The 20,478-nt window shown below is 41.5% G+C and overlaps 1 protein-coding gene across 3 annotated transcripts in view; it reads right to left on the reverse strand.

Moving 5' to 3' along the window:
* Nucleotides 1–404: 404 nt before the first annotated feature.
* LOC120223497 (quinone oxidoreductase-like protein 2) overlaps nt 405–20,478 on the reverse strand; it is a 33,155-nt gene continuing 13,081 nt past the window's right edge. For 2 of the 3 annotated variants that reach the window (XM_039221673.1, XM_039221671.1), the window contains 2 exons: nt 15,929–16,157; nt 405–2,137 (listed from right to left, as the gene is read on the reverse strand). In XM_039221673.1, the coding sequence (XP_039077604.1) occupies nt 2,069–2,137; nt 15,929–16,157 (298 nt within the window). In that variant the 3' untranslated portion in view covers nt 405–2,068. Of the gene's footprint in view, nt 2,138–13,227; nt 13,281–15,928; nt 16,158–20,478 lie in introns of all 3 variants that reach the window. The other variant, XM_039221672.1, reaches the window with a different exon arrangement.

Raw genomic sequence — 20,478 nt, forward strand, 5'->3', positions numbered from 1 at the left:
AGACAGGTATTCCCAAAAGGCCTGAAGGACTTATCAGAAAACAAAGCCTCTTACCACATTTATTAGAATAAGTAAAAGTACTTATTCTCCTGAAGAATAAGTAAAAGTACCCCTATCCCTGTGATGTCCGGCATCTGTTTTATCCCCACCCCACCACTCTCCTTTTTGGGAATTATCAGTCATGGAGGAGAGTAGGATGAATAGAAAACAAGGTTTAGCGCCAACAAACGTAGAGGACCTTGCTCCATAGACCGGCCTTGGGCAGAGACTGGAGCTTCCCTGAACCTTAGCTGAGCACTCAACTCGCCCCCTGTGCTCTCTTCTCTGAATGGATTCACTTAGATGGGAGGTAATATGTTGCGGGGCTTTTTTTTTTTTTACATTTTTTTATTGCAGTAAAACATCCATGACATAAAATTTATCACTGTAACCATTTTTCCATGTACAGTTCAGTGACATCAAGTACATCATCATTGTTGGGCAGCCATCATCACCGTCCATTCCCCAAACTTGTTCGTCTTCCCAAACAGAAACTCTGTACTCACTAAACAATAACCCCCCAGCTTGGCCTCCCCCCAGCCCCGGGCAACCACCATTTACTTCCTATCTCTATGAATTTGACTACTCTCAGTACTTCCTATAAGTGGAATCACACCATATTTGTCCTCTTGTGACTGGGTTATGTCACTTAGCATAACATCTTCAAGTTCATCCTTGTGATAGCATGTATCAGAATTTCATTCCTTTTTAAGGCCAAATAATATTGCTGTGTGTTTATACCACATTTTGTTTCTCCATTCATCTGTTGATGGACATTGGTTTGTTATTCTTAACTTACTCCCACAGTTTAAGACTTGTAGATAATTTATAATCAATTCGATTTATTGCATATTTACCTCTCATTGTGCTAGGTATTGTGGGAGGTACAAAGGTGAATCAGACATGGTACCCACTTTCAAAAAATGTATGCTACCTTGGGAAAGGAGGAAAGAAAGAAGTGAAAGTAACTAGCGTTTGCTAATAGCTCACCTCGCAACAGGTACTTTGCCCAATCACTGCACGTATTGCCCATGGCAATGCTGTGAGGTAGATAGTGTAATATCCACCTTACAATGAGAAAATGAAGGCTCACAGACCTTAAGTAATCACCTCCAAAGTGGTAAGACCGGGATTCGAACCCACATCTTAGATTCAGAATCCTGTGTTCATTCTGCTAGACACGCTGCTCCCTTCAGTGCAAGGCAGAATGTGACAAATCTCGGGGGGAAAGCTACAGGAAGGAGGAAGGGAAGAAATGACCTGCCTCCTGAGGGGACAGGCTCATGGCAGAGGTTGGTCTTGAAGGTCAGAAAGGTTTATGTTTGACAGGGACAAGGAAGTAGAGGAAACTGCTTGAACAGAGCAAAGGGGGTTGGTAGGAAATCTAAGTGCATACGGAGGGGCCCGAGGCATTGTGTAACATGAGATCACAGAGCCGAACGTGGCAAGGTCATGGACGTAAAAAAAAATGCTAGCCTGAGGTGTCTGAACTCCGCCATGTTCAAGGGGAGCCATTGCAGGTTATCCGAGTAGAGACACAATCATGGCAGTACTTTAGGAAGGTCAGCATGGCAATAAGGTATAACAAGGATGGACGGGTGGGGGGCATTTAAAGGTTGGAAAGCCAGTCAGAAGGTAATTGGAATTAGCAGATGAAACATAATTAGTTGGAATGGAAAAGAGGATACAGAGGTGAGAGATATCTTAGAGTTGGGGATGACAGAACCTGGTCACTGAGGCATTAGGAAAAGGATGGCCATCACGCTTTGCCTGGGGCGCCTGCTTGCTGGGTGTAGTTACTAACAGCCTCCTTTCCCTCTCAAAGATGGCCAAGTTAGGACAATAAAGTATGTGTCACACTAATTACAAGGAATAAGAAAGCAGAATCGAAGAGGTCTCTAAAAGATTTTGAACCTGGATTAATAAGGAAAGCGGTCCCACTTTTAGAAACACAGGAGGGAAATGAGGGTTTTTGGAAAGATGAGGAGCTTGGATTTGGACATGCTGAATTTGCTGCCAAGGTGAGGATTTATTTCATGGAGATAAGCACCTTGCCGGTGGATTTGCGCTGTATCACATGAAGGAAGGCATCATTGACCTAACAAAATTCAAAAAAAAAACATGGTCACAGTTGCATATTTCAACAAACATTTGTTGGTAGGTCACATCTTAAAAGAGCTAAAATATTAAGATGTGTCTCCAATAACTGTATATAACTGTGCAATACCAGCTAAATAATCACCATAAACACAAAGGAAGATAATAATATTTAAGAATAATCCAACTTCAGGGGCACCTGGGTGGCTCAGTCGGTTAAGCATCCGATTTCAGCTCAGGTCGTGGTCTCACTGTTTGTGGGTTCGAGCCCTGCATCAGGCTCTGCTGACAGCTAGCTCAGAGCCTGGAGCGTGTTTCAGATTCTGTATCTCCCTCTCTCTCTGACCCTCCCCTGTTCATGCTGTCTCTCTCAGAAATAAATAAAAACACTAAAAAAAAAAAAAAAAGAATAATCCAACTTCAGCATCTTTCTGTCTAAACTACAATTTTCGGGGCACCTGGGTGGCTCTGTTGGTGAAGCGTCTGACTTCAGCTCAGGTCATGATCTCACAGTTTGTGGGTTTGAGCCCTGCGTCAGGCTCTGTGCTCACAGCTCAGAGGCTGGAGCCTGCTTCAGATTCTGTGACTCTCTCTCTCTGCCCCTCTCCCTGCCCCAATCTCTCTATCTCAAAACTAAACATTTAAAAAATTAACAAATAAAAATAAATAAGCTACAATTTTCAACATCTTCAGATAAATGACAGCAGGTAAAAAGTCCTCAGGCTACTCCATACTCTATCGTAATATTTCTGTGTGTTCTAGTTTTTGAAAGAATGCAGGTGCTGCCAGAAGAATCAATAGTTTAATATTTTACAATTTTTATCTTTTTATTAAAATTGTCCTGTTTCCAGTGTAACCGAAATTGCAATCTGTCTCAAACCTTATTTTTTAGAAGTACAAGGCTATAAAACATAAATTAAAAAGCAGCCACAGTAATAAAGACAGTGCGATACTGGCGAGAGAATAGATAAATGGATCAACGGAACAGATGAGAGCCCAAAATAGGCCCACACAAATATAGTCAACTGATCCTTCACAAAGGAGCAAAGGCAAATTCAATGCAGAGGGGATAGTCTTTTCAGGAAATGATGCTAGCAGAGTACCTGGGTGGTTCAGTCGGTTAAGGGTTCGACTTTGATTCAGGTCATGACCTCGCAGTTCGTGGGATGGAGCCCTGCGTCGGGGTCTCTGCTGATAGTGCAGAGCCTGCTTGGGAGTCTCCTTCACTCTCCCTCTGGTTCCTTCCCTCACGCTTGCTCTGTCTCTCTCTCTTCCTCTCTCTCTCAAAAATAAATAAACATTTTAAAAAATTAAGAAGAAGAAATGAGTTAACAAGCCATTAAAAGACCTGAGAGAACATTAAATGCATATCGTTTTTCCTTTCAAAAAATTTTTAATGTTTTTGAGAGAGAGAGAGCGAGAGGGGCAGTGTGAACGGGGGTGAGGAGGGGCAGAAAGAGAGGGAGACACAGAAAACTTCAAGTAGACTCCAGGTTCCAGGCTCCGTGCTAGCAACACAGAGCCAGATGCAGGGCTTGAACTCATGAACCGTGAAATCATGACTTTAGCTGAAATAGAACGCTTAACTGACTGAGCCACCCAGATGCCCCAAAATGCATATTGTTAAGTAAGAGAAACCAGTCTGAAAAGGCTACATACTATATGATTCCAACCATGTGACTTTCTGGAAAAGCTAAAACTAAAGAGACAGTATGAAGACCAGTGGCTGCAGGGTTTGGGGTGGGGAGCGGGGGTGAATACATAGAGCCCAGGGGATTGTTTAGAGCAGTGAAGCTATTCTGTAGGATACTGTAATGATGGATACATGACAGTATACATTTGTTTTGGTAAAATCTATAGACCTATACAGCACAAAGAGTGATCCCGAATGTAAACCATGGGCTTCAGTTAATAATAATGTATCAACACTGGTTTATCAGTTGCAGCAAATGTACCACACCAATGCAATATGTTGATACTAGTAGAAACTGGGTGGTGGGAGAAGGAATATACATGAATGCTATATACATTCTGTTGAATTTTTCTGTAAACCTAAAACTGCTAGAAAAGTAAAGTCTACTGATTTTTAGTAAAATAAATAATAAATGCAAAAAATTAAAATTGAAGGGGTGCCTGGGTGGCTCAGTCGGTTAAGCATCCGACTTCGGCTCAGGTCATGATCTCACGGTTCGTGGGTTCGAGCCCCGCATCAGGCTCTATGCTGACTGCCAGCTCAGAGCCTGGAGCCTGCTTCAGATTCTGTATCTTCCTCTCTTTCTGATCCTCTCCTGCTCACGCTGCCTCTCTCTCTCTCTCTCAGAAATAAATAAAAACATTAAAAAACTTTTTAAATTAAAATTGAAAAAAGCAAAAAATGGAAGAAAATAGAAGTGTCATTATTTGCATACAATGTAATAATGTACATAAAAAAGCTAATGAAAGCAACAGACAAGCAAATAAGAAAGGCCAGCACGTTGTGAGATATGAGATCAGCTAACAAAAATTACCGACATCTATATCAAAAATAATCAACTAGGAAATATAACAGTAATAAAATAGTGCTCTCAAAGGCAACAGAAATGGTAAAGAACTTATAATGAACATAACTAAGAATGATCCACACGACTCTATGGAGAAGAACTTTGAAATCTATTTAAAAACATGAAACATCTGAACAAATGGCAAGATAGCTCTATTCACAAATGAGACAACATAGTAAAAATATCAGTACCTCCTCAAATTAATCTGCAAAGTCAGTGCAACTCCATTCCAAATTTCAGCAAGATATTTTTTAGGAACTAAACAAATCTATTCCAAAATTCATTTAAAAGGATAAAGATTCACAAAGAACCTTTATGAGTTTTAGAAAGAACATAGGTATAATAGTGGCCCTTCCAGATATTAAAACATACAAAGCTATAAAGACAACAACAGAATGACACTGTTATATGAACAGAGAGCTGAACCAGGGGAATAGAAGAGAAAACAGTATATCTGGGAACCTGAAATAAGATGCAGGTAGCAGCATAAATCAATGGAGAAACAATGAACTCTTTGGTCCAGGAAAACCTGCTCACTATAAGTAGAAAAATAAAAAGTGCTGGTCTAATTTATTCCCAAACAGAGGTGACTTCAGAAGGATTAAAAGTATGAAATAGTGTGAAATAAAAGTACAAAGTTAGTAGAGAAAAATAGAGAAGATCACTGTGACCTAGATACGACAAATGACTTTTTAAACATGTCCCAAACAGTACTAGCCCACAAGGCAAAATATTGATGTGTTTGATTACATTAAATCTAGACAAAGGTGACAGAGCAATGACAAATTTGGAGAGACAGACTTTTGCAAAGTCTCAAATTAGCATCTAGAACCTCGTTACTCACAGGGTGGGTTCAAGGACCTTAGGCTTCTGTATCATCTGGGAGCTTATCAGAAATGCACATTCTTGAGCCCTTTCCTACCTTTACTGAATCATAATCTGCATCTTAACAAGATCCCCAGGTGATTCATATGCACATTAAAATTTGAGAACTATAGATTACACAAGGAAATTTTGCAAATTAGTAAGAAAAGAGACAGGAAGCCCTGTAGAAAATTGCATGAAGGGCTTAAATTGCTATTCAAAGAATTGGAAACCTGAATGTTTACCAAATCTATACAGAGATGCTTACATTGATTAGAAATCAGGGAGATGCCAATTAAAATAATAAGATGCCACTTTACACCAATCAGTCTGGCAAAAATCAGAAAGTAGGACAATGCTACATATCAAAGGGGTGGCAAATGACAAATCTGCCTGCACTGGTAAGGGCATAAACTGGTCGAGTCATCCTGGAGAGCAGTTGGCTGTCAAATTAAGTAAATGTACATCCTATGACCCAACACCCCGACTCCTGGGAAAATGCTCCCAAAGCAACATTTGCACAAGTCCCGACTGTGAGACTGTATACTATGATGCTGATTATGGTGGCAGGGAATCAGATCAAGGCCAGAGTGCATCATAGGAAGCGGACCTATAAACTGTGGCAGGTGCATGCCACTGTCTTCTATGCAGCTATAAGAAGCAATGAACCAGCACCAGCAACATGGGTGGGGCTTAAAAAGACAGCACTGAGTGAAAAATGAAGAAACAGAAAAAGGTCTACTGCACAACCTTATGCTGTCATGTATCTGCGTAACTTGAAAATAAACTAACACACAAAAAATTGTATGTTTTACAAGGAAATATAAATCCAAGCATGTGTATCAAACATACTCTAGAGACTGACTCTGAGGAGGGAATAAAAGAGTGGAGAATGGTAGTGGGCAATGAGAATAAAGAGAATAAGTAAATACACACATCTAGAAATACACAGACCTAAAAGCAGAAGTGGTCCACCTGTGAAAAAGTGCTTTGATTGTTGGGATGAGCACTGGGTGTTGTATGTAAGCCAATTTGACGCTAAGTTATATTCATTTAAAAAAAAATAAAATAAAGTGTAAAAAACTAATAAAAAAAAAAGAAAGAAAGAAAATGTGCTTTGAAATGAGGAAAATGGGGGTGCCTGGGTGGCTCAGTCGGTTAAGCGTCCGACTTCAGCTCAGGTCCTGATCTCATGGTTTGTGGGTTCGAGCCCCACATTGGGCTCTGTGCTGACAGCTCCAAGCCTGGAGCCTGTTTCAGATTCTGTGTCTCCCTCTCTGTCTCTACCCCTCCCCCTGCTCGTGCTCTCTCTCTGTCTCAAAAATAAATAAACTATTAAAAAATTTTTTTAATTTTAAAAAGGAGTTTTTAAAAAAATGAAATGAGGAATATGAATATAGCCAATCCTTCCCACTGAAATCCTTCCCAAAAAGCGTAGAAAAAAATAAGCAGGAAAACCAATCAATCAATCAAACAAATCAATTCTCTGCAGCACATAATCCCTGTTTTCAAAAACATCAGTCTTGCAGGGCTCTGTGCCTTACAGAGACCTTTCCAATCCACGTAAATTTAAACATACTCAAAGGAGGAAGAAGAGGTCTAAGACGCGTGTTTTGAAACATGCATCCCTGCCCTGTAGATCCCTCGGAGGTATAGCTGCAGGCGACTCACAGCTGTATCTCACTGTCAGTTCGAAGTGTTTGTTCCCAGAGATCTGTCACAGCCCACAGATAGGAAATACTCCAGAAAACAAGCCTGATTTGAGATAGCAATACCTCTTTTACCTGGCATCCTAGAGAGACAAGGAATCCCCTACAGATAAATGTTGACATGCGAAGAAAGTTGTCCGTTTAAGTGCTAAAGCTTATTTTCAATTATTTGGCATACATATGTACTTACAGAGTTGTAACACATATTTACCTAACTTCTTTAAAAGATAATATTGGTGGGCAGCATAAACTTTCTGTTCCATGATTTGGGGATCTCATAATTTTGAACATCCGTGATTTCCCTTCTGTTTTTCTGGACTTCTCTCTATGTCCATTTGCCACTTCTGCTGTGATCTTAGCTACTTCCAAAAATAATCCAACTCTGTCCCCTTTCTACCTTGTTGTTTCTATCCAGGCAACCAGCGGGGTCCCAGACTGGATGCTCAATCAGTGTGATAAGGCTCTGAGTGAGAAACTGAGAAGGAAAGTGCATGGTATCAGACCAGAGTCTTTTGATAGCTAATTCAGATGCTGGGGACATTTTTTCCCTCCGTATTCTACAGGCTGCCCACAGAGAGGGAGGCTCCTCTATACCGCTCTCCACATAGACACACAGGCTGTTCCCAGAACCCTCCCTCGCAGTGGATGAAGCCATAATTAAATTCATCTATGGAGACATGCAATTCAGAATAATAGGGGGGCAGGGTGAGGATATTGCTTTTGTCTTAGGTTCCGCTCTTAGAATTTTTAATTAGCTTATCAAGCAGGAATAATCAAAGTAAGCTATAGTTCCCTAAATATATCATGCTGATTCATACCTCCTTAGAAACCAGCCCTTTCCCCCTATCATAACCCCCGTCCTGAGATCTTCCCAACAAAAGAAAGAAGTTCCCAAAGTCTGTTTTTATTGACCGGCATACCAGAATGTACCCAGCGACTGCTGATGAAGAAAATAAACTCACAAGTGAATGAATCTATCTGGGACTAGGTAGCATTGTTTTTAGAAGATAAAAATGCTTAGTTAGAAAAAAAATAAAAATAAAAAAATAAAAAAAAAATAAAAAAAAAAAATAAAGGCTAATTAATATTTAAAAAAAAAAAATGCTTAGTTAGTGATACATTGTCAGAGTTGCATTATACTCATCATGTCATTGTTCTGAAACAAGTTCATCTGAATCTTCTTTTAAAAGTCATCCGATGTTTTGCCAGAACAGAGATAGATGATAAATGAGCATATGAAAACATACTCAAGATCAATAGGGCAACGCAAATTAAATCCACAATGAGATACCACCGTACACCTACAGGAATGGCCAACATTAAAGAAAATAATTGACAATACGAAGTTCTGGCAGATGCCAGACAAATAGACTCTCCTGTATTGTTGGTAGGAATGCAAAATAATACAACCATTCTCATAAACAGCTGGACATTTATTAAAAGCTAAACACAGGGGCGCCTGGGTGGCTCAGGCAGTTAAATGTCCAGCTTTTGGTTTCAGCTCAGGTCATAATCGCATGGTTGTGCATTCAAACCCCACATCAGGGTCCACACTGACAGAGCATAGGTGCTTGGGATTCCCTTTCCCTCTCTCTCTGCCCTGCTCATGCTCATGCATGCCTTCTCTCTCTCTCTCTCTCTCTCTCAAAATAAATAAATAAATAAACAAACAAATAAATAAATAATTTTTTACGTTAGATATAACAAATACAGTAGCAAATAAGCACAAACAAAATCCTGAAGTGTTCAAGCAAATAATGCATGCTAGAGCACCAGTTTCTAACCCAGAATATACCAAAAAATAGAAAACCCAGGTGCTGTGGGCTTTGGTAGGAATATAATAATGGTGTCTGTGTCTTGAAAATCTGGGCAATAGAGATGGTAACAAGGCAAAAAGAGAAAGCTGTTGATTTGGTCAATTTTGCCCTTTCTTGAGGCACGTCAATATCTGTTATTTGTAGGATTCTGCATAGATTTCTTTTAAACTGACATTCACATCTAATGATGTTATCTAGGCACCACTGGAAACTGGGGGCGGGGGAGGGGGCCTGCTCTGTAAATCACGCCAACTAAATGTGCACACTTCTAAAAGTTAAACACTCACTTAGCACATGTCCCAGAAATCCCAGTGCTAAAATGAAAAACAAAAAAAGAGTATCTATACAAAACTTGTACATGAATGCATGAATGTTTACAGAAGACCTATTCATAACCACCAAAAACTGAAAATAATCAAACAACTATTAATTGATAAATGAAAAAATAAGTTGTGGTACATCACACAATGAAACACTCTTTAGCAGTTAAAAAAAAAACAAGAACAAATTATGGACACGTGCAAATATATGGATAAGTCTCAGAAACATTATGCAAGGGGCATCTGGGTGGCTCAGTCGGTTAGGCATTTGACTCTTGATTTCAGCTCAGGCTGTGATCTCACAGTTTGTGAGTTTGAGCCCCGCAAAGGGCTCTGCACTGACAGAGCAGAGCCCACTTGAGGCTCTCTCTCCCTCTCTCTGCCCCTTCCTACTCATGCTGTCTCTCTCTCTCTGTGTCTCTCTCTCAAAATAAATAAACTTTAAAAAAAAAAAAAAAAGGAAAGAAAATAGAGCACAGTCAAAATGTATGCCTTGCTTCCCTGCAATCCCAGGGAGGCAAGAGTGAGGAAAGAGGTGAAGAGAATCAAAGAAAGACATGTGTGTTACTGATCCTGAACTGGTAACAGTTTCAGGGGGACAAGCAGCTAGGGGACCTCTCTAGACAGGCCACATAGACCCCACTGCATGTCGACACGGTCCATCTGGTACAGAGTTCTGGGGATCAGAACTCTGTACCAGAGCCACAGTGGCTCCCACCCTGAAGAGCAAAATGAAGGTTCTGCCTAGGATCAGCCCTCCTGCCAGGAGAGCTTGCAACCATCAAGGGTTAGGAGATGGGACCGAGGGACAGCGTCTGGCTGTATGACTGCACGGATAAGTAGTGTGAGCCATCACCAGAGAAATGTGACAAGTGGCCAAGGCATGGGCTAAGTGTCACTAGCAGATATGAAGACCCCATAAACTGGGTCTGGAATAGTGGACTCAAATTAATGTTATCTAAACTTAAAGAGTAATTTAAGTTTTAAGAATATTCTACAGATATGGGGCACCTGGGTGGCTCAGCTGGTTAAGTGTCAACTCTTGGTTTCAGCTCAGGTCATGATCTCACAGTTCATGAGTCTGAACCCCATATCAGGCTCCACACTGTTGGTGTGGAGTCTGCTGGAGATTCTCTCTCTCTCTCTCCCACTCTCTTTGCCCCTCCACCACTTGTGCTCTCTCTCTCTCTCTCTCTCTCTCTCTCAAAATAAATAATTTTTTAAAAAAGAATATTCCATGGGTCGCCTAGGTGGCTTAGTCAGTTAAGGGTCCGACTTTCGCTTAGGTCATGATCTCGCGGTTCGAGCCCCGCATAGGGCTCTGTGCTGACTGCCAGCTCAGAGCCTGGAGCCTGTTTCAGTCTGTGACTCCCTCTCTCTCTGACCCTCCCCTCCTCGCGCTGTCTCTCTCTCTCTCCTAGAAATAAATAAAACATTTAAAAAATAATAATAATAAAATAAAAAAATAAAAAAGAATATTCCACAGATAGGGGTGCCTAGGTGGCTCAATCAGTTAAGCGTCTAACCCTTGTTCTCAGCTCAGATCTTGATCTCAGGGTCATGAGTTCAAGCCCCATTTGGGGTCTGTGCTGGACATGAAGTCTACTTAAAAAAATAAGGAAATAATAATGTGTGTATATATATATATATACACATACACTCAGATATATACACACATATATATATTATATTATACACATATATTATATGTATGTATGTATATATATATATATATACACATACACTCAGGAAACTTCAAGTAAACAATTTCTATCTATCAAATCTATTCATGTCGTGGCCTCAGCTGACTTTTATGTAATAATCAAGCTCAGATCTCTACAGAACACAGACTTGGCACATCTAAATGAGGCCGCCCACTGAACAGATCATGGTGCTCATTCATGGCCCACCCATCATGGCACAGGTGCAATCCTTCAGAAAATAATAAATTCTAGTTAAAATTGAAAATCTAAAGGCTGTCTCTCTAATCCTGCCCATGAAATGTCAATGTATGTGTTACAGTTCATGGGAACTGAAAAAGCTCAACTCTAACCATTTTATGATGGATAGGTATTTTGCTTTAAACAATATATTAAGTGCCTGCTATGTGCTTTTACACGTTATCTTATGTAACCTTCATGACCACCTTAGTAGGTAGAGTTTATTACTGCCCCATTATACGTGAGGAAACCAAGGCACAAAGATGTGAGTAATTTACCCATAGCCAGTTAAGAGTAATTTAATCATAGCCAGGATCTGAACTTAGGTGGTCTAACCCTATAGCCCCCTCCTCTCAGTCAGTCATTCAACAGATACATGAGTACCTTCCAGAATCTAGAGACAAAGAAATGCATGGCTCATGCCCACGTGGAGTTTATGGTCTATAGGAATGACAAGCATCGAATAATTACAAGCAGATAAACAAAAAGCACAGAGTGCTATAGAAGTTCATACCCTGTGCCTACTCAAAAGACTATGATACAGGGGTACCTGGGTGGCTCAGGTGGTTAAGCGACTAGCCAGCTCAGGTCATGATCTCACGGTTCATGAGTTGGTGCTCTGCGTCGGGCTCTGTGTAGACAAATCAAAGCCTGGAGCTTGCTTCAGGTTCTGTGTCTCCCTCTCTGCCCCTCCCCCGGCCTCAAAAATAAACATTTTTTAAAAATATCTTTAAAGGGGCGCCTGGGTGGCTCAGTTGGTTAAGCATCCGACTTCAGCTCAGGTCCTGATCTCATGGTTTGTGGGTTCGAGCCCCACATCGGGCTCTGTGCTGACAGCTAGCTCAGAGCCTGGAGTCTGCTTCTGATTCTGTGTCTCCCTCTCTCTCTGATCCTCCCCTGCTCGCGCTGTCTTTATCTCTCTCTCTCAAAAATAAATAAAACATTAAAAAAATTGTTTACAAATAAAAATAAAAATATCTTTAAAAAAGACTATGGTACAAAGTATGTGGTCATATTAATATCTATCAAGGTCAAATCTACCAGCCCACATATTCAGGAGAAAACACAAACACAAACTAGTGAGCACTAGTACCTGATATTATATGTATATACTTGTGTGTGTGTGTATATATACACACCAGACAGGTCCTGATAAATAATTTTTTTCTAATACATTAACTGATTTACATGAAGAGTATTCACCCATGCTTTACATTTAAGTGAAATTAACTGTATATATTCATTTAATTATTTTCATTTTAGAAGAATAAAATCTGGGCTCCTGGGTGGCTCAGTTGGTTGAATATCTGGCTCCTGGTTTCAGCTCAGGTCATTATCTCATGGTTTGTGGGATCGAGTCCCACATCAGACTCTGTGCTGACAACACAGAGCCTGCTTGGGATTCTCTCTCTCTCTCTCTCTCTCTCTCTCTCTCTCTCTGCCCCTCTCGCACTCACGCTCTTTCTCTCTCTCTCAAAATAAATTTAAAAAATAAGATAAAATAAATCTTTAAAAAATCTACAAATTCTGGTACTGCATGGGAAAGTTCAAGATTCCTGGTTGTTTTAACTGTAAGATAGCTCTTTCACATAGATAATTCTCTGATAAATGGACAAACTTCATACTCTAGAATAAGGTTTCTAAGGAGCAACTTCCTGATTTCTATGAGGATAGGGTCAGCCATAACCATAAGGAGCCCAGAATCTGGCCTCAGACCACCCTGAACTGGATTCCAGGTCTGTCACTTACTACATAATAGGTTGCTTAACCCCTACAAGTCTTGATTTCTTCATCTGTAAAACATGATAAAAATGGTTCACACGTCAAGGGAATGTCCCAAAGATGAAATGAGAAAATGTGTGTAAAAGTGCTTAGCACAGTTCTTGACCCACAGTACGCACCTCACGTATGGGAGCTGCCATTATTATTCCTATTCCTCTACATGGTTCACATACTGAAAAAGAGAGAGAGAGAGAGAGAGAAGAAATAATAAAGGGATAGTGTGTGAACAAAATGTGTGAAATTGTTAGGGAGAATGGTCTCAGAGGTCCAGCAGTGTGATAGCAGGAAGTCAGCAGTGTGGGAAGAACCAGAAAAACCCCACACGTGGAGCCCTCATTAGAAAGAAGGGCAAGCTGACAGGAGGTTAGCAATTAGATAGTTAATTTGTGTTTAAGAAAAGAGAGAACTTGGGGCACCTGGGTGGCCAGTCAGTTAAGTGTCTGATTCTTGGTTTCAGCTCAGGGCATGATCTCAAGTTTCGTGGGTTTGAACCCCACATTAGGCTCTGTGCTGACAGTGTGGAGCCTGTTTGGGACTCTCTCTCTTTCCCCCTATTGCTGCCCCTCCCCTGTTCATTCTCTGTCTCTCTCAAAATAAATAAGTCAACTTTAATTTTTTTTAAATGCTTTATTTATTTCTGAGAAAGAGAGAGAGGGAGAGAGACAGCACGAGCAGGGGAGGGTCAGAGAGAGAGGGAGACACAGAATCTGAAGCAGGCTCCAGGCTCTGAGCTAGCTGTCAGCACAGAGCCCGACGCGGGGCTCGAACCCACAAACCGTGAGATCATGACCGGAGCTGAAGTTGGATGCTTAACCGACTGAGCCACCCAGGCACCCCAATAAGTCAACTTAAAAAAAAAAGAGAGAGGGGCGCCTGGGTGGCTTAGTCGGTTAAGGGACCGACTTTCGCTTGGGTCATGATCTCGCGGTTCGTGGGTTCGAGCCCCGCGTCGGGCTCTGTGCTAACTGCCAGCTCAGAGCCTGGAGCCTGTTCCCGTCTGTGACTCCCTCTCTCTCTGACCCTCCCCTGCTCACGCTGTCTCTCTCTCTCTCCTAGAAATAAATGAAACATTAAAAAAAAAAATTAAAAAAAAAAATAAAGTTTAAAAAAAAAAAAAAAAAAGAGAGAGAACAGAGGAGCATCTGAGTGGCTCAGTCAGTTGAGCTCCTGACTAGCTCAGGTCATGATTTTGTGGTTCGTGGGTTAGAGCCCCACATCAGGCTCTGTGCTGACAGCTTAAAGCCTGGACCCTGCTTTGGATCCCGTCTCCCTCTCTTTCTCTGCCCTCCCCTGCTTGCACTCTGTCTCTCTCAAAAAAAATAAATAAACATTTCAAAATTAAAAAAAAAAAAAGAACAGAGAACTTCAGTGTAAGTGATTACAATAACCCAACTCTGGCTTTTTCTCATGCCTGAACAGCACTTTGAATGCATCAATGGAGAGAAGAGTCAGTTCGAACTAGCAATTGTTTCCGCACCTGTTCTAATTGTCCTTATCCTCCATCAATGGGTATACGGGAGGCTTAGGTATAAAACAAACCTCAGGTCACAGACACACGATAAAAATCACGTAATGGAAGGGGACTCAGAAATTCTGGAAACTGGTGGTTTTCAAGGTTTTTAAGCCGCGAAACCTTTTCACAGAAGAAACAGATGAACAAAAAGGTAAAAATGTACAGCTACTCAGACCCCAGCAGAGAGGGGATCCCAGAGCCCAGGCAGCTCAGGTCACCTGTCCACCCCCACACACTCGAGCCCCTGAAGTACATAACCCGCTGTAGAGGCGTGGAGACCAAAGGCCGGAAAGGAGAGGAGACGCAAACCAGAGAAGGCAAAGGTAGAAATAGAATCTGACCAGTTTTCCCATGGCTAGTTGGGTTCTCTTTTTACCACCAAATGCTATCTTCTTGACTGACATACCAAAAAGGAGAAGAAGAAAGCAAACAATGTTTGAGAAGAATGTGCCCCATCATAGGGGAAAAAAAAAAAGGAAAAAAGGAAGGCTAATGAGCGATAAAACCTGGCACTGACAGCTTGGGCTCAACTAATCTGCATAGGAACCAAACGTTGCCCCCATCAATGGCTGACTCAAGTTACCAAAACAGTTTTTTGAACATTAAAACAAATTAAGCAAAAAAAAAGGCTTCACAGTCAATGAATTCACAGTGAATACCCAACAGATTGACATTCACAGCTATGTTGCATATGCATGCGCACAATTACAAGAGAGGAATTTACTCCACGTTAATGGGACTGAGGGGGAATGAAAAAAGGTGTAAAAAGGGAGTGAATAGCCAACAAAATTAACTGCAGTGACTAACGGATGAATTACAGTTTTCTGATGCTGGGCATGATATAGTGTTTTGCTCACAGGACCTCGGCTTAAATCATCTGGCTGTACTTTAAAGCGTCTGTATTCTAAAATCAAAGGTCAAGTTAAATGCTTCCTTCTTAGATGTGTATGTTGTGGAGTTCAGAGTTCATTTAAACACAGGTAAATTATTTTCTAAAGCAGCATCACTTCCCCCTGCTTAAGAAACCCATGACGTACATAGAGTCTCAGTGTCCAGCCTCTTCACGGCCTGTGCAAATTCCGTTTCCCAGGTGGCTCACCAGGGCTGAGGCTACAGCCGTACAACCCGGAAGACCGGGAGAAGTCCCATGACCCCGCGGCCCTCGAGACCCCATTATTCTGCACTGCATTTTCACCTTTTCATTCCGTAAAAGGAGGATTTATGGGATCCAGAGAGAAACTACCCAGTCGTTTGACACAGATCACGTCCTGGCATTAGCCACATCACATCCCTTAAGAGCACCTCACCTCCTCCAGCTGAAAAACCGCTCCGACGTGGGGCTGGATGCGCCCTTCCTGGCAGTACTGAAGAGCGGACGACAGGATTCTGGAGAAGACGGGAAAGTTCTGTTCCTTGTATCGGCCCCAGTACAGCCCCATGGCAGAGATGTTCTTCAGGAGCAGAAGGTTGGCCGGCACAGAGGCAATGGTTCCTCCAGCAAAACCCACCACCACAATCCTGCCCTCCCAGGCCAGGCTGGGGGAAGAAAAGAAGGAAAAGAAAGTATACAAAGCAATGTGTATTCACACTCACTGGAACGTCTACTATAAAAAACAACAACAACAGGAAATAACAAGTGTTAGCAAGGATGTAGAGAAACTGGAAGCCTCATGCACTGTGGGTGGGATCACAGAACCAGTCAAGTGGACAACAGTACAGAGGTTCCTCAGGAAATTAAAAATAGAGCTACCATATAATCTGGCAATGCCACTCTGGGTCTCTATCCAAAATAACCGAAAACAGGGTCTTTTTCTCGAGCATTTTTTTAAAGTTTATTTATTTACTAGAGAAAGAGAGCGCCCAAGTAGGGGAGGGACAAAGAGAGGGAGACACAGAATGTGAAACAGGCTCTAGGCTCTGAGCTGTCAGCACAGAGCCCGATGCGGGGCTTGAACCCACGAAACCCAAGAATATGATCTGAACCGAAGTTGGACACTTAACTGACTGAGTCACCCAGGCGCCCCTGAAAATAGGGTCTTGAAGAGATAGTTTCACTCCCACGTTCACAGCAGCACTATCTACAATAGCCAAGAGGTAGAAGCAGCCCAAATGTCCAGAGACTGACAGATGGATACACAAAATGTGTTATATACATACAATAGAGTATTACTCAGCTTTAAAAAGGAAGGAAATCCTGTCACATGCTATGTCATGGATGAACCGTAAGGACATCAAGCTAAACGAGATAAGCGAGTTACAAAAAGACAAATACTGAATGATTCTACTATTTTGAGGGATCTAAAGTAGTCAAAGTCATAAAAACAGAAAGTAAAGTAGTGGTTACCAAGGCCTGGGTGGAGGGAGAAACAGGAATTGTTGTTTAGTGAGTAAAGAATTTTAGATTCACAAGATGAAAAAATTGTGGAGATCTATATCGCAACGATATAAATACACTCCACACTACGGAACTATACACTTAAAAATGGTTAATATAAAAAAATAGTTTACATAGCAAATTTTATCTTATGTATTTTTTTAGCCACAGTAAAAAGCATAGAATGAAAAAAAAGCAATATACATTAATTCACAGAGATAAAAAGTAGAAGTTATCAGGAGGTGGGGGAGGACAGGAGGAGCAGTTATTATTTAACAGGTATAGAGTATTAGTTGGGGATAGTTACACAACATTGTGAGCATACTTAACGTTACTGAATCGTACATTTACAAATGTTCAAAATGGTAAGTATTAAGTTATGGATATTTTACCACAACTTAAAAAAGCAATATGCATTAAACCCCCAGCTAGGAATTCCTCTGGACCTTACAAACTGGCAGAGGTGACCCGCCCTGTATCACTTTGGATTCTTCAGTAGGAACCATAAAAATAAGTCATAAACAAGACTGTAGGGGGCCAGAGGAATGAGCCAGTTTTACATGGGGACCCACTTTAGAATTAAGGCTATGGCTCTACTACAAAGCTGTCATCATCAAGACAATATGGTATTGGCACAAAAACAGACACATAGACCAATGGAACAGAATTGAGAACTCAGAAGTGGACCCAAAAGTATACAGCCAACTAATCTTTGACAAAGCAGGAAAGAATATCCAATGGAGAAAAGACAGCCTTTTTAACAGATGGTGTTGGGAGAACTGGACAGCAACATGTAGAAGAATGAAACTAGATCATTTTCTCACACCATGCACAAAAATAAACTCAAAATGGATAAAGGACCTGAACGTGAGACAAGAAACTATCAACACCCTAGAGGAGAAAGCAGGAAACAACCTCCTTGACCTCCACCGCAGCAACTTCTTACTTGACACATTCCCAAAAGCAAGGGAATCAAGAGCAAAAATAAACGATTGGGACCTCAAGATTAAAAGCTTCTGCACAGTGAAGGAAACAACCCACAAAACTAATAGGCAACCAACGGAATGAGAAAAGATAGTTGCAAATAACATATCAGATAAAGGGTTAACATCCAGAATCTATAAGGAACTCACCAAACTCCACACCCGAAAAACAAACAACCCAGTGAAGAAATGGGCAGAAGAGATGAACAGACACTTCTCCAAAGAGGACATCCAGATGGCCAACAGACACATGAAACAATGCTCAGCATCCCTACTCATCAGGGAAATACAAATCAAAACCACACTGAGATACCACCTCACGCCAGTCAGAGTGGCTAAAATGAGCAAATCAGAGGACTCTAGATGCTGGCGAGGATGTGGAGAAACGGGCACCCTCCTACACTGTTGGTGGGAATGTAAACTGGTGCAGCCCCTCTGGAAAACAGTGTGGAGGTTCCTCAGGAAACTAACANCATGTACCCCAATGTTCATAGCAGCACTCTCCACAATAGCTAAAACATGGAAAGAGCCTAAGCGTCCATCAACGGACAAATGGATCAAGAAGATGTGGTTTATCTATACCATGGAATACTACATGGCAATGAGAAACAATGAAATCTGGCCATGTGTAGCAAATGGATGGACCTTGAGGGTGTTATGCTGAGCGAAACAAGTCAGTCAGAGAAGGACAAATATCATATGTTTGCACGTATAGGAGGATTAGGAAGAACTTAACTGAGGAACAAGGGGGAGAAGAAGGGGGAAAATGGTGGGGGAAAGGGAGAGAGGCAAACCATGAGAGACTCTTGAATACTGACAAAAACTGAGGACTGATGGATGTGGGGGGGAGAGGGGATGGGCATGGAGGAGGGCACTTGTGGGGATGAGCACTGGGTGTTATGTGGAAACTAATTTGACAATAAAAAAAAAAGAAAAAAAAAGAATTAAGGCTATGGGCAAGGGATCCAGGGGTGCTGATGCACAGGGGCCCATGTACCCCAATGTTCACAGCAGCACTTGCAACAATAGCCAAATCATGGAAAGAGCCTAAATGTCCATCAAATGACGAATGGATCAAGATGTGGTTCATCTATACAATGGAATACTACATGGCAATGAGAAAGAATGAAATCTGACCATTTGTAGCAACGTGGATGGAACTCGAGGGTGTTATGCTGAGCAAAATAAGTCAGGCAGAGGATAGGTACCATATGTCTGCACGTATAAGTGGATTAGGAGGAACTTAACGGAGGACCATGGGGGAGAAGAAGGGGAAAAACAGTTGGGGAGAGGGAGAGAGGCAAACCATGAGAGACTCTTGAATACTGAGAACAAACTGATGGCTGATGGGAGTGGGGGGGAGCGGAAGAGGGGTGATGGTCATGGAGGAGGGCACTTGTTGGGATGAGCACTGGATGATATGGAAACCAACTTGACAATAAACTATGAAGGGAAAAAATTAAATTAAATTTTAAAAAAAGAAGGCTATGGGGGCACGTAGGTGGCTCAGTCAGTTGAGTGTCTGACTTCAGCTCAGGTCATGATCTCATAGTCCCTGCGCTCGAGCCCCATGTTGGGCTCTGTGCTGACAGCTCGGGGCCTGGAGTCTGCTTCTGATTCTGTGTTTCCCTCTCTTTCTGCCCCTCCCCTGCTCATGCTCTGTCTCTCTAGCTCTCAAAAATAAAATTAAAAAAATTAAAAAAAATTTTTTAAATTAAGGCTATCTAATTAACTACTCATCTACTTTATAGAAGGAAACTTTCCATATGCAATACTTCAGGACAATTCAGGGATGTCTGGGCGGCTCAGTCAGTTAAGTGTCTGACTCTTGATTTCGGCTCAGGTCACGATCTCACGGTCCATGAGATCGAGCTCCCCGCTGGCTGTACACTGTCAGCACAAAGCCTTCTGGGGATTCTCTCTACCCCTCCCCTGCTTGCTTGCTTGTTTTCTCTCAAATAAAAACAAATAAGCTTAAAAAAAAGACAACTCAGTTTGAAGATTTCACACTTAGCAGAATAAGAAGATAGGTACTTTAATGGAACATCATTTGCTTTACAAAAAACTTACTTTAGGACTCCTTTAAGTTATGTGCTTCTCTAGAGAATTTTGAATAATCTATAAAAGTTCACACAAGTTTTCTGCAGCCCATTCTGAGAAGCACTATACAGTTTCACACTAAGCAAGAAGTTATAAAAAATGCATTTTATAAACCTCTTTGATCCAAAATGCATGTATATGTGTTTGGCTTTTGCTTTTTGCTTTTCTTTGTTAGAGGGAAATGAGAAGCCATTGTCACAACACTTTTACCCACTAGCTACAAGGCAAGGGAAAGGTAAGAGTTAGGAGCTCTCTGTCCTGGCTCTCCATTGAGTCAACACACCCCTTCCTTTGCTTCCATGTACACAGTACCCAACACAGTGCAGGGACTCTCAGGGGCCACAGAACCAACTGAATCCCTTCTGTGGGTAAGGTGCTCTCTGCTTCTGTTTCCTCAACT

This window comes from Hyaena hyaena, unplaced genomic scaffold (genome assembly GCF_003009895.1).
Source record: "Hyaena hyaena isolate Hyena2069 unplaced genomic scaffold, ASM300989v1 scaffold_994, whole genome shotgun sequence".
Taxonomy (NCBI): Eukaryota; Metazoa; Chordata; class Mammalia; order Carnivora; family Hyaenidae; genus Hyaena; species Hyaena hyaena.